The sequence below is a fragment of the Mustela erminea genome, chromosome 13 (genome assembly GCF_009829155.1).
Source record: "Mustela erminea isolate mMusErm1 chromosome 13, mMusErm1.Pri, whole genome shotgun sequence".
In the NCBI taxonomy this organism is placed as follows: domain Eukaryota; kingdom Metazoa; phylum Chordata; class Mammalia; order Carnivora; family Mustelidae; genus Mustela; species Mustela erminea.
In genome coordinates this window covers 89,905,621-89,919,972 of record NC_045626.1, presented here as the reverse complement: position 1 = coordinate 89,919,972, position 14,352 = coordinate 89,905,621, and the positions used below count along the sequence as shown (strand labels likewise).

The 14,352-nt window shown below is 51.9% G+C and overlaps 1 protein-coding gene across 8 annotated transcripts in view; it reads right to left on the bottom strand.

The window, feature by feature from the left end:
- Window positions 1–14,352, bottom strand: part of GLT1D1 (glycosyltransferase 1 domain containing 1) — a 92,760-nt gene that overhangs the window by 64,167 nt on the left and 14,241 nt on the right. For all 8 annotated transcript variants that reach the window (XM_032309563.1, XM_032309562.1, XM_032309561.1 and 5 more), the window contains exon 2: window positions 4,670–4,818. In XM_032309563.1, coding sequence (XP_032165454.1) covers window positions 4,670–4,818 — 149 coding nt within the window. The remainder of the gene's footprint in view (window positions 1–4,669; window positions 4,819–14,352) is intronic.

The window sequence follows — 14,352 nt, the reverse complement described above, 5'->3', positions numbered from 1 at the left end:
GATGTTGCAAGTTTATACTGCACAAGTATATCTTTTTGTGTAAATTTAATTTTGAAAAAAAAAAACATGAATTCAATAAAACCAAACATGTACAGGAAACGCAGTCACATCTGGGTAGTGAAACTCAAGGGGCTGTATTTCCTTCTTTGTACTTTTAAGAAGTTTCCAAATGATCTGCTTCCGCAATTAAAAAAAAAAAAAAACACAGTTAAATGCTCTACATTTTAAAATATGGTTTAATCCAGGGGTACCTGGGCGGCTCAGTCACTTATGTGTCCGACTCTTAGTTTTGGCTCTGGTCGTGAGTTCGAGCCCCATGTCGGGCTCTGCGCTGAGCAGAGTCGGCTTGAGATCCTCCCGCACCCTCTGCCCCTCCTGCTCACGCTCTCTCTCCCCAAATAAGTAAATATTAAAAAAACATAACTTTAAGAACTATATACTTTCATCTATGGAAGACTTAGAAACATGAAATCGTGCCTGGCCGGCCGCCAGCACAGGGCAGCCCAGCGCGGGGAATGGAGAGGAAGCGGCCCCGGATGCAGGACTGAGGGTCACGAGTCTACCTGCCGATGGCGACCATAGTGCTGCTCACGGTCTGCGGCTCGGGGAGAGTGTGCTTGCAAAGACATGAGCTTTAAGAACACACATTCCACCACGTGGACGGCAACTGGAAATACACACGCAAACAGAAGCCGGGCTAAGTTCACGAGCAGCGGTGCTGCTTCGGGTCCCAGCGTCTGTTCGACCAAAGCAGGAAGACTCGTTTCCCGTGCGGTGGGTTCTAGGGAGAGCGCCCCCCTCCTAGTACTTGGGAGAGAAAGCTTAAGTGACTTTGTGCTTTTCCTCCACTTATTTGAAGCAAAGGACAAGAAATGGTAACATGGAGAAAAAGTAGACTTGGAAGAAAACCCAGTGATGTGACCAGAGCGAGAGGAAACAGGACTTTCCGTCTATTGGTTGACTCAGACTGGAATGACATTTCTGGAGGGCAATGTGTCCCTGTCAATCCAAATGAAAAATACACAGTCCTCTGGCCACTGGTTATTTGAGGAATTTAACCCACCAAATATCCCCACAGAGTGAAGTAAAAAATGTAATCACACTTGCTGTGGCTTTACCTGTAAGAGCAAAAGTAAGGCAGACTTAATAAACACAGTGCATTCTTCGGGTGGAATACTGCACAGTCAGGAAAAAAATGAGGCAGAAGGAGGTCTGCTGATTTGGAAAGATCGCTAAGATATGTAGTTCAAGTGTACTTAAAGATAGAGTCACACAGTTGTGGAAATAAAGTACACTCCACGTGTATGTGTAAGACATTAAAAATGCATAGTTTTATAGACAATAATATACCCGATGGTAAACAGAATCACTAGCCCCAGGGTAGGAAGCCTACTGAGTGCAGAACAGACTTCCATCGGTCAGTAACAACCTTGTAAAAGTTCCCAAGAGCTTTAAAACGATGGACTATATCTTGGCCTCTACGCTTTTTTTGTGTTTTGATACTGATTGCAGACTCTATGTCGCAGGACATCTGCGGCAGAATTCCAAGTCGTATCTGTTCAGAGGAAAAGAGCTCTTGGGAGTAATACTTTGAGGAAACCATCCCCATGGATGGAAAACATTTTGTGCAGATGGCTCAAGCAGGGCTGCAAAAGTACGGAGGCACGGGTAGATTCTCCTAGGTTCCTAAGCAAAGATGTCTGTACAGAGAGATTTGCTGCCATGACTGTGGGAGAAGCACGGAAGACAGCTTCAGTGTTCCAATGGAAGCTTGGTGACACGATGGCGTCCCCAAGCATGGAAGGTTCCACAAGTCTTGGCAGAATGAGGTAGATTATACTTGCGCTGCTGCAGAAACATCTCCCAGAAGAACCGCCGGGTGGTACAAAGCGAGACCCTAACTACAGCGTGCTTCCACTCATGCTGATTTTCAGGGAGGAGATATGTACAAATAGGTACCTGGCCTCACAGGGTGGCCAGCCCCGATGGTCCTGCTCGATGAGGTCCCCTCCCACGCCCCCAAGGGCTGATCTGTATAAGCAGCACAAGCTCTGGAACCCAGGACTACCAAGGATGGATCACAAAGACCAGTCAGCTTCCGATGTGCTCTCTCAGAGAAGCTGGCTGCCATGTCTTGAGGACACTCAGAAACCCCAGCAGAGGCCCACTGGTGAGAAACCGGAGCCTCCCGCCCACAGCAGGTGGCGGGTGAGGGACCAGTCAGGCCTCCAGATGACGCAGCCCCGGCCAGAGCACGTCCGGAGCGCATCGTACGGGGTCTTGACTGCAGCCTCGCCGGACAGCCCGAGACAGAACCCCTGGCACGGCTGTTTCTGAAGTCCAGTCCACGGAATCTACTACATGGAAATGCATTGCTGCAAGCCACTCGCTTCGGGGGGTAATTTGTTGCTAAGACAGATAACTAGCACAGCACCTGTAATACATTTCCAGAAGAATACACAAGCAAATGATCACCAGTTGTCCCTGGGGATAAGATACTAGACTGTTGGAACGAGAAGTGGGAGAAAGATTTTTTTTTTGTCTTTGATCATTTAGTTACGTTCACTCTGTGCTAGAGGGAGGGTTTTTTGTTTGTTTGTTTTTTTAAAGTGTGCACACAGCAGCTTAAATTTAAAAACCAGCACCTTGCCCAGTGTACCCAGACAGGAAGTGAGCATCCGGCGACGCCCCAGTTCCCCGTCGGGGGCAGGAGGCGGGAGGGCGAGCAGGAACGGAGGCCAAGCCAGGCGAGGTGTGGAGCCGCAGGAAGTCACCTTTAGCAACGAGACTGCCGAAGACTTCCGAGGCCTGGCCCAGCTGCTGGCGGAAGCTCCACCCTCTGTGAAGACAGCCCTGGATCCTTTCGGCCCTCAGCTGACACACCGCCTCCCGAAATGTGATGCCACCGCCCTGTCAGCCCCCTGGCGTCTGGGGATAGATCCTCGGCTACAACGCCGCGATGTCGGCGGCGGTTGCTCGGTGCCCCTGTGCTCGCCCCCATCACACCGGCCTCGGGAGCGGCGAGAAGAGCGAGCCCCCAGCCGGAGCCGGAGCCGGGGCGCTAAGTGCGCCCGCGTCCTCTCGGGACTGAGGGAGCCGTGCCCTGCTTGAAGGCCCCGTGGACTGATGATCCGCTCCTCTAAGAGAGGACACTGACGTTCAGCTTCGCTCTTTACCACGGACTAGGAGCTCACACCCTGTGAAGTCGCTTCAAATACTGTGCAGTTTGGGGCGCCTGGCTGGCTCGGCCCGAGAGCACTGGACTCAGGGGTTTTGTTTTGCTTTTTAATTTAAATTCAATTTAGTTAACATACCGTGTGTCATTAATTCCGGGGGCAGAACTGGGTGATTCATCACTGGCGGACAACGTCACGAGACCCTGCGTCCCCGTCACGCCGGCACCCGGTTCCCGTCCCCCGCCCACCTCCTCTCCAGCAACTGCACTTTGTCTCCCATGACTAAGAGCCTCTGTGCTTTGCCTCTCTGTTTCCATCTCGTTTTATTTCTCCTTTCCTTTCCCTACGTTCATCAGTTTTGTTTCTTAAATCCCACACATGAGTGAAATCATATGTTTGTCTTTCTCTGATTGATTTATTTCACTGAGCACAATACCCACCAGTTCCATCCACGTCGTCACAAATAGCAAGATCTAAGGGCTCGGAGTGCAAGCACCATGCTGGACCCGCTTCAGGTCAAGTATCGATGGAAATCACTTCTGTGCGTTGGTGATAGTTAACGCTATGTCTGAGCTCAGGGACTGCCAAGACAGCTGGTAAAACATTGTTTCGGGGTGTGTCTGTGGGGGTGTTTCCGGCTGAGATGAGCGTCGGAGTCGGCAGACTGAAGCAGGGAGATGGCGGCCCTCACTGAGGCTAGTGGGCGGCACCCGGTCGTCCGCTCAAGGCCCCAGAAGAGCAGAAAGGCCAGGAAGAGAAATTCACTCTCTGGGTTGAGCGGAGACATCCCTCTTCCCCTGTGCTCGGACATCCCAGGTCCCCGCTCTCTGGCTTTCCGACTCACAGCAACTGGCACCAGCAGCCCCCCGATTCTCAGACCTTTAGACCCAGATGGAAGGGCAGCATCGGTTACTGGTTCTGCAGCTTGCGGAAAGCAGGTCGGGAGACCTCTGGGCCTCTGTCATCACATCTAAGCCCACCCCCTCCTCTATGTGTCTGCACATGTCCTCCTGGGCTCGTCTCTCTGAGAGCCCTGACTAATGCACCCGGAGGGCAGACAGCCCCAAAGCTTCCTTCACTGCCCACTGGACGTGAGCCTGCTCTGTAGCTCGGCAGAATTACATCCTTCTGGAAAGTGAGTCCCTAAGAAGGACCAAGCAAAAAAGACGAGTGTGCACCCTCCAAGTCTGAACTGGGAAAATAGCACAAACGGAGAGCTCAGCCCTGTTTTGTTTCGTTTTTTAATATTTTAATTATTTAAGGGAGAGAGAGCATGAGCAGAAAGAGGGAGAAGCAGACTCCCCGCCGAGCAGGAAGCCCAACGTGGGACTCGATCCCAGGACCTTGAGATCATGACCTTAGCCAAAGGCAGCGGCTTAACCCACTGAGCACCTCCCCCACGGGTGGCCCTCAGCTCTGTTTTATTTGACCCTGTGAGTGCTTCTAGTTTCCACAATTTCCAGTGTTTCACCTTTGGAGAGAAAGAGGCTCACCTCGCAGGAGTCGGCCTCCTCTGTACAGATGAAGAGCCAGTGCTGCCTCCAAGTTCTCGGCCTCGATGAGGTGGGCAATTTCAGATGGGCTTTCCAGGTCACAGGCATCTTTCAGAAGACATACGTGGCCAGCAGCTTCCAGATGGTCCCTTTACCAAAAAATATAAACAGAGAAAGAAGAAGATGAGGGAGAAGGAAAAATATGGCACAAGTGGCCACGGGGATTAACATCCTACATCGAAAGATTATTTAAATCAAAACGTTAAGAAAATAATATCTTCTAAATTGTCCTGTAGGGGCAAATCCTCCTAAAATACAGGACAAGGCTCACCATCACTAGCACCCACCAGTGTCCAGTCCCTGGAACCTCAACAGGGACCAAGGTTAGCGGGATGAAGGGCTAATTCAGTCCTGAGACAAAGCACACGCGCATGCTGACACACACACACACACACACACACACACACACACACACACACAGCATTCAATCACATTTGCTGGAACAGAAAGCTCTTTTTTTTTTTTTTTTTTAAATATTTCCTTAATTTCTGGTTTTTCCCTCCTGTCCCTTAGTTATGGATGGAACCTGAAGTTTGCTTTGTGGCATCCGAAATCCAGTTCTTACTAAAGCCCAGCGGTGGGTATTACGGAGGGCATGGATTACACGGAGCACTGGGTGTTACATGGAAACAATGAATCATGGACACTACATCAAAAACTAAAGATGTTCTGTATGGTGACTAACATAACATTAAAAAAAAAAAAAAAGACAAAGTCATCCATTATTGTAGCTTCCAAAGATGGCCTTTCCATCTACCTCCAAAATATCTATGAAACATGTCTTTCTTCTCATCCTGGCTCAGTTCCTTATAACATAAATCTAAAATACAAATCTAATAAAAGAAAAATTCTGAATAATGACACAGAGTGAGCAAAATCAAAAGGTAAGAAACTGAGAAAAACTACTAACGACTCTTACAAAAGGAAAGAAGCTAATTTACTTAATAAATAAAGAGCTCTCATAAACCAATAAGAAAAAAAAAAAAACAAGTAACAACTTAATAGTTAGGGATGGACCTAAAATTGTGGGCCATAGAAAAAGAAATTCAACAGGGCTTTTAGATACAGGAAATGGTGCTCAACTTTGTCGTCTTTTCACAGAGAGCATCTGCAAAGATCAGAGTCTGCCTATGGCTCTGTGAAATGAACCCTCCCGTGTACTCCTCGGAGTGGACAAACCGGCACAAGCTCTCCGGTGGACGACAGAGCAGCAGCTAGAACCCTGGAGGTGTGCACACTGTCAACAAACACCTCCATGTCCAGGAATTGTTCCCAAACTGCACTTGGACATGAGTGCAGACACGCACACCTGGCATGGGCAGCTGTGTCTCACTCCCCGAACAGACTGGACCTGACATCCAGGTCCTTCAGCAGGGAGCCCATTACACCACGCACGTGTGATGCATCGTCCAGCGCTGCCTCCATCAGAGAAAGGAATGCAGCAGCTCGCAGCGACGTACAGCTGACTCTTGAACAGCTGGGAAGGGGGGTTGTGGCATTGTCCCCAGATGAAAATCCACGTATCACTCCGACTCCTCCAAAATGTCCACCAACTGCCTACTTCTGGGAGCCTTCCCACTAACGCAGTTGATTAATACAGATGTTGTATTTTATACCTATCATACACTGTATTCTTACAATAAACTGAAGATAAGGAAAGGCTACCCGGGAAATCATAAGGAAAGAAAATACATTTACAGCCCTGTCCTGTATTTACAGAAACAAACTCCGCACGTGAGCAGACCCATGCACTTCAAATGCCGAGTCGCTCAAGGATCAAGTATAACCTGGAGTCAGCTCCAGGATATGTCGTTAATGAGAGAGTGAAGACTACTTTGTATCTGTGTACAGTGTGCGGGCATGGCGTGTCTGTAGGACGCACAAGGAAGAGACAGCCGTGACCATGTCTACACAGGACAAACAGGGCCACGCCCTTTTGTGCTGCGGGGGTTTAATCACGGACAGATATCCCATTTTATCCTCGTTGCAGGTGTGTGTGCGCCTGTAGGTACAATGAACCTGCCTGGGGCCTCCTGGGGTAGCCAGCTCAGCCGTCCACTCTGGGAGAACGGCCCCAAATCTGCCTTGCTTCTTGAATGAACAGACGGCTGAATGCACCTCCGGGATCAAATCCAATGCCCTCGCCTAGCACACAGTGGGCGCCCTTCCCAGCCCGCCTGCCGGCCGCCCCACGCCCCACCCACCCAAGCTCCAGACCTGCTCTTCGGCTGCAGGACGCCCACTGGCGTGCGTTCAGAGTGCCCACAGCCATGACTGTCCATTTCCGAATGCCAGCCCCCCGCAGTGAGATCCCACCGCCCTGCTCCCACCGCACATGGGCCCCCCAACGCCATCACGCCGAGTCTCTCTTGCTCAGGACCCTTCACTCCCACTTAGGCTTCTACGACAAAGCCAGCGTGTAGGTGACAACCAAGTACCCTGGAACGGACCCCTGAGCATCTCCTAAATCATCCAGAAGTCACTAGACTACAAACTTCAAATCCAACACAGACCACCTTCTTTTTTAACTCCAGCAATAAAACAGACCGCTGTTTCCTCAGCTAAACACCAGGCAAGTTAGCTGGCTTGCATGTAGGGCCAACAGGGTACAAAACAAATAAGGATAAGAATAAAAGAATGAAGGAACTAGAATCTTTAAGCAAAGAGGTCATAAAATGGCCAAGTTGTTTGCGATGTGGGAGCCACTGGCAAGCTCAGGAACGCTGAGGGAGGGGCAGAGCCAGCCAGGATCTCGCTCACACCCGCTCAGGGGAGGAAGGTCAGGGGCCGCACCTGCACGGGTTTGCGAACCAGCACTGTCCTCTCTCTGTAATTAAATGCACAATACGGCCGCCGTCACCGGGTGATTTCTGCAATGCTGAGATCTTGCTTAAACTACTGAAGTACACAGAGTACCTTGATCTTACCCTGTCCACTGTTAATCCTGATCACTCATTATCAGCCTGGAACGCAGCCCTACCCCGCCCAGCCTCACCCCGCCCCACCTCAACTCCTCTGGAAGGGTTGAGCCACCGACAAACAGAGCCTGCTCCCGGTGGCCTCAAAGTTAGTGTTTTTAAAACGTGAAACTTCAGTGTGCTTCTCAGTACGGGTGAATGTTACTCCATTCTCTTAAAATTCTAGGGAACGAGAAACCAAAAAACAAATGTTGATAAATGGAAAAGAAGCAGTTTGATTTCTACTTGGAGAATCCATTCCTGAGAGATTTCGGGCTCATGCAGAATGAAAAGACAGGACATACGGACTGGAGGGTTTAAGTACACACAAGGGGTTGTTCTTGATCTATTAAATAGATCTTTAAATGGCATTTCAACACTAACGTTATGATCTTATAAATATCCCAAAATAATTTTTTTAATCATAATTCTCCATAACTAAGAGTTTACCCTCGTTTCTGGTTTTAATCAGAACTTAAAAACTTTTGAACTTTTTAAACTTTCAGTTTTTAAAAACTTTTAATGTTTTTAAGCTGCTCTGTCCCTCTTCCTTCTATAAGTGATCATTTGATTCAAATAAACTCCATGAGCACCTAATATGTCCAAGGAGTTCTGGTTTACTTGACGGCTTTTTTTTTTTTTTTTTTTAAGACGTTATGTATTTGAGAGAGAGAGGACAAGAGTGGAGGGAAGGAGCGGAGGGGAAGCAGACCCTGAGCAGGGCGCGGCAGCTGGAGCAGAGGGGAAGCAGACCCTGAGCAGGGCGCGGCAGCTGGAGCGGAGGGGAAGCAGACCCTGAGCAGGGCGCGGCAGCTGGAGCGGAGGGGAAGCAGACCCTGAGCAGGGCGCAGCAGCTGCAGGGCTCAGTCCCAGGACTAAGCTGAAGGCAGACGCTTACCCGACTGAGCCACCCAGGCGCCCCAACCAAAGGCTGTTTTGAGAAGGAAGGCCTCTCTAACAAATGAAGAGATTTTTAAGCATTTGTTTGGTGGTTCTAGGAGAGGGGAACCTTTTGCACATGCCTGACTCCAGATTCAATAGGACTTAGCTGCTGCTTCTACTTGGCTGAAAACCATCCTCTTTAACTCAGGGAAGAGAGAACCTTGATCATTTGTGTGTTTAACTTAGGCAAATCTGCATAAATGATGCTGTCTGAATTACAAAAAAATGCAGGAAGAACTTAAGAGGGCAGGCAACACCAACTGCCTTCCGTTCCATCTCCATGGGCCCCTGTGTGACCCTGAGATGGGAACAGGGCCCCTAGGACTCCTCAGGCCTGTCCCACTCCGTGGGCCTCTACAGCATGAGTCCCTGGCCTGTTCCAGTGACGCAGCACCTACAGGGGAGAAGCAGGGATGTGCCGTTTCTGGTTAGGGGAAAGGCGGCGGGGCTGGAATAAAATGGCGCTCTCTGGACAGTACTGCAAGAACTTGTGATGTGTAAAAGAAATGATGCTGGTCTGGGAATGCTGAGGGTGTTCATGAGGACGGAAGCCCTTGTGTGGCGGCCTGCTCAAACTTGCAGGCTCCAGCCGGCATGGTGAACTAGACAGGACGCTGCCCCGTGCAACCTTCTGCGGACTGAGTGAGACAACAACACATTTGCAGGCAGCATGTTACTTCGAATAATGCTGTCAATGTGTTTCGTAAACTGTAAAGTGTATCTACTTTTAAAATGGGATTTTAGGGACGCCTGGGTGGCTCAGTTGGTTAAGCAGCTGCCTTCGGCTCAGGTCATGATCCCAGCGTCCTGGGATCGAGTCCCGCATCGGGCTTCTTGCTCGGCAGGGAGCCTGCTTCTCCCTCTGCCTCTGTCTGCCATTCTGTCTGCCTGTGCTCGCTCTCTCTCCCTCTCTCTCTCTAACAAATAAATAAAATCTTTAAAAAATAAAATAAAATAAAATAAAATGGGATTGTAATGGAATTCTGCTGCTCAAGAGATTACTGTGGTGACGCCAGTATTTTTTCAAAGAATAAAAAGGTCCATAAGAAAACAGGCAAAATGTCCAGATCAGGAAGTGTCCCAAGCCCCAATGTCTGCTGAGATGGGACTGATGAAGTTTTAATGAATGGAGGGAGTGGGAGAGGCTAGTGAAAACCATGAAGCTTTGTGGGCTAGCCTATAGAGAGATGTGCTAAAGGCCTGAATAAAGATGCTAAGTGCCCGATAGAGATGCGCTAGGTGTAAAATAATTTCTACACAGCTAATTAATAATTTCTGTAGTGATGACATGTTGACATGATATTCAGAAATACTGAGTTCGAGAGAATATATTATAACAACTAATTTCCTCCATTTCTTTGTGCCCTATCTAAAGCGACCACCAGAATATGCAAACTGACAAGGACAATCACACTGCTTCCATCATTGCTGGGCAGATGCTCTCACCATCGCCAGTTCTGCCATTTTTACCGAGAGGATTAGCATTTGAAATTCTATGGAAAACTCCCCGATTTTAAGGCTCCCAAAGGTATTTCTTGCTCCTTCAGTGCCAACATTTCTTATCCCCTTAAACCTTCAAAGTTCACGGACCTCTGCTTTCCCCTCTCCTTGATGAGAACTAGTGAAGCTCTCACACCTGCCATATATTGTGTCTTCCAGAGTGGACATTCCCATGTCCGTCTTCCCATAACGTTAGAAGTCCCTGTTACCCATCTGACTGGGATGCGCTCCAGCCCCAGTCGGGGGTGCCCGGGCTTGCTCACCACAGCGCCCCTGCTGGCCCTGCTCCCACCACGGAGACCGCAGGGTCATCACAGCCCCCAGCCGGCTGAGCACACACCACCAGCGTTCCTGCTGCCTCACGTCATCACACCTCCCGGCTGGCCACGCGTCCACCACAGAGTAATCCGGCTGCCTCGCGGTCATCCCAGCCCCCAGGTGACCGTGCTCCCACCACAGAGTGCTCCTGCAGCCTCGCGGCCATGACAGCCCCCCGCTGGCCGAGCTCCCATGACGGACGTGTGACTCTAGAACTTGGGGGCACGCACTTGCACCTGCAGAGACTCAGACCCTCCTTCTTTCGAAGCTGATGTGGGAGATGCGGGCCCGGAAAACCTAGCAAGTATGGCAAGTGGACCCAAGAAGGGGCAAGATGCAGACTCTTGCCTTTAGCATCTCAGCTGTGAAGTCAAGCCTGAAGCCTGCCTCACCTGCACACCTTTTACAGGATAAGCTGCTAAATTCCCTCTATTGTCCAGGCAGCTCGGGTTGGGTTTCCGCTTGCTGAAAGCTGAAAATCTCTGATAACGGCTGTAGACAAGCAGCTCAGAGCTTTTACTGGTGTCTGATATACAGCCGGCGAGCGGAGGCAGCTCGCCGTAAAGTCCTCCACGCTCTGACCACGATCTTATCTCTCCGCCAGGCTCCCAATCACTCCAGCCACCAAAGACCTCTCACCTCACAGACCTCCAGACCCTGGCCTCCACGCCTGCCACGGGCAGCCCATCCCGCATCTCCTGCAATCCCACAAACTTTCCTTTTCCCGTCTTCCTAGTGAGTTTCTCGTCAATGCCCTAACCTCTCCTCTCCGCTGGCCTCTGTCGTGCCCTACGCCCATGGCACATCTGGCAAGGCAAGCCCAGGACGCTCCAGCCACCCACGTCCTGGTGGAAGTGACACAGGAGAGTGCGATGAGGAGGGAGTGCTGCGGCCCAGGCCGAGGACTGCAGGGACCCCTCCCAGCACTGGGGGTGGCTACCCGCCCTTGGCAGTTGAACGTGCCCCTCCCTTGACTCCCCGAGAGCCAGTGCCACCTGTTTCCCAGCCCCTGTGTCTGCCCAGAGCAGTCCTGGCTCTGACACGGAGCTCCCCCCCCTGTGGTCACGCTGCCCTAGGCGGGATGGGCACCCAGGCATGCTCACAGAGCACAGCCGCCTGCGGGAGTGTGGCCGCACTCCGTGCGCACGGGGCTGGGTGCTCACTGGGCCACAGAACCAGCTCTCTTCTCTCCCAAGCCTGCGGTCCTGGGAGCGCTCTGTGTCCGGAACCCTCGCTGTGGCTCCGGCCGCCAGGCCTGCTGCTCTCTCTCGCCACACTCAGGCGCCTCGGCCTCTCCCCCCTGTAGGCCTCCACACACATGATTTACATGGCCAGGAAGGCCATGCCCAGCGCTGCGCCCTCACCTTGCTCACTGCAGGGCTCCGGCGTGCGGACTACTCACCATCTAGCTCATATATCAACGTGTGCGCTACTGGCTCCACTTCCCAGAGGAAGCAGCCCCAAGAGTCCTTCACCCCAGAGTTGAGGATGGGACAAGCGCAACATGGTGTCCACCCCTGGAATGACTCGGCGGCTATCGGGGCCCGGCAGTGACATGTATACAGTCTGTGGAAAGGACGACTGTGCGTGTGATTCCATTTACAGGCGCGCGCACAGAGACAGAGTCACGCCGATGGAGCGCGGACAAGCGGGACAGGGCAGTGGAGACTGGCGGGGCTGGGGCGTCCTGTGAGACAAACGTTCTGGAGTTAGAGAGGGTGATAATGGTGCGACTTTACGAAGAGACAAACAACCACTGAATTGTGCACCTTGAAACTGTGACTTTTTTGTGGACTCTATATCCAAAAAGCAAACTGTAGGAGAAAGGCGCGCTACTTCTCAGGGCAGCGCCCCGGGCCGTCCGGGACGCCGCTCCTTTTGTCACCCTGCTCTCCCCCTGCCCTGATCACCAGGGAGCTGGGTCGTTTCTGCCAGTGTGTGTCTGTCTGCCACGCGGGAATGCTAGAACCTTCTGTACAGTCACCTGCCGAGCCCTGAGCTGCTAAGAATTCTGTGGCCGAATGGCCGTGTGCTCGGGAGGCAGAAGGCACCCTCGGGCACTGTGCCTATTAAAGATGGTCAATAATAAATATTTGCTTAATGAAAATATTAAGTGACTTTTCAAGAACTATTACTTCAAGAGGAACAAGGATAAAGCCTTTTCCTATTGACTTTACACACGCCTGCAGTTTCCTTGGCATCTGCTAAAGCAAAGCTGGAAGACTAGAAAACTTTCCTTCAGGCTTTTCTTCTTCCCCTAACGCTGGGCAATCACGGCAGAATCCTGAGCTACTGAGAGCAGGGAGCGGCAGATGGGGGTCAGTCCTGCCCTGGGTGCGGGCTGTGTCTGCGCTCCCTCTTCCCCCGCTCCCTCCGACAGCGCCTTTCTGCAGTTTCTCTTGGCTTCTGTTATCTAATGCAGCTGCCAGTCTTCCGCACCTGCTCCACGGGGAGGAAGAGAAAGAGCCTGCACCACCCACGGCTCGAAGGTCAGCTCCCCACATTCATCCGGATGCCAGCACAAGCATCTGTGGGCCGCAATGACCCCCAGGATGCCCTCCTCTGGACCAGAACAACCTGAACCCTCTGCCCTTCCCTGTGCCCTGAGGAGCTCTGCAGACCAAACCCCAGGGCTGGCTCCCGGGACTCTGGCCAGCATCCGACAGCTTGGTGTAGGACAGGGGTCAGAATCCCTTTGCTGGAGGTGGCCAGAGACTGCGTATCTTTGGGTCCCTGTCTGGCCGCCCAGCTCTTCCACTGCCGTGGGAAATGGGGACGCACTGTCCAGCGCCCCAGGGCATCACCCTGTCCTCCAGATTCTTCTCATGGCACAGGCACTGTCTTGGCTGGCCCTCAGGCCCAGCTTGGCCCAGCCGTGATCATTTCCAGGGTTCTGAGGACCAGCCTCGCGCTCGGGTTCTACACCCTTTCTAACTGTGGGTCCACCGCTCGTTCACGAAAACAACTGTGTAAATATTTGCTTTTCATATCCATCACTTACGCAATTTACTTCTCCGTCTCCCATGAAATGAACTTTGTTCTCTGGAGAACTTTGTTCCCTATGTTCCTGTTCCTGACCCAATTTTTAACTTCAAAGCAGCTTTCCCTTATGACCTTCTTTGTTAGGGACTGACTTGAACCCATCTGCCTGAAGGAGAGGCCTTGTCAGGCTCATGGTCAGGCTCTTCTGGAAAATGGTCGCAGCTTCAGGGGGTCAGAGCGGGACAGGGAAGCCCTGGTGCCCTCGCTGGACTGCACTGAGAGCCAGACCAGCCACCCGGGCCGTGGAGGTTGGAGTCACAGTGGGGACACGGTGGGCCTCCGGACTTCGTGTTCACACAGGGGCTCCCTTAACCATTCCAGCAAACCAAAGGCCCTCCACACTGGTAATTACTCCTGAATGCTCCATGCTAAAGAACGAACGCTCTAAGGCTCACAGGGCTTCGGAAACCACTCCAGAAGGAGGTGCCCAATGAGGGCATCCGAAAATGCTCACTAAGGCCCGCTGAGTCGGACATGAAGTGACGGGACCTTCCCACGCGGCACACAGGTTTGCAGAAGGGCCAGGTGCCACCCAGACTCTCAAACCGTCACTCTCTGCTTCCCGATCCCGGCACAGACCAATCTTCCCAGCTCTCGTCTACACCAGCTAAAACACTTCATCTGGCAGGACCCAGGAAATAAACAGAGGCTGCCCAGTGGCCTGGCCCACGTCCCTAACCTGAGCCGTGGCCGGCCAGGAAACGCGTCCCCAACACACACTCCTTGCACCCCATCCCTGACACACGGGTTAGCCAGCTCACTGGCCCCTCACAGGTGGGACCTGCCAGCTTTCGAGGACCCCCGGCCTCCCAGTCAGCCAGGCCCGTCCCTGCCGTGGCCCTTCGAAGGTTCCATGAAAGTCGC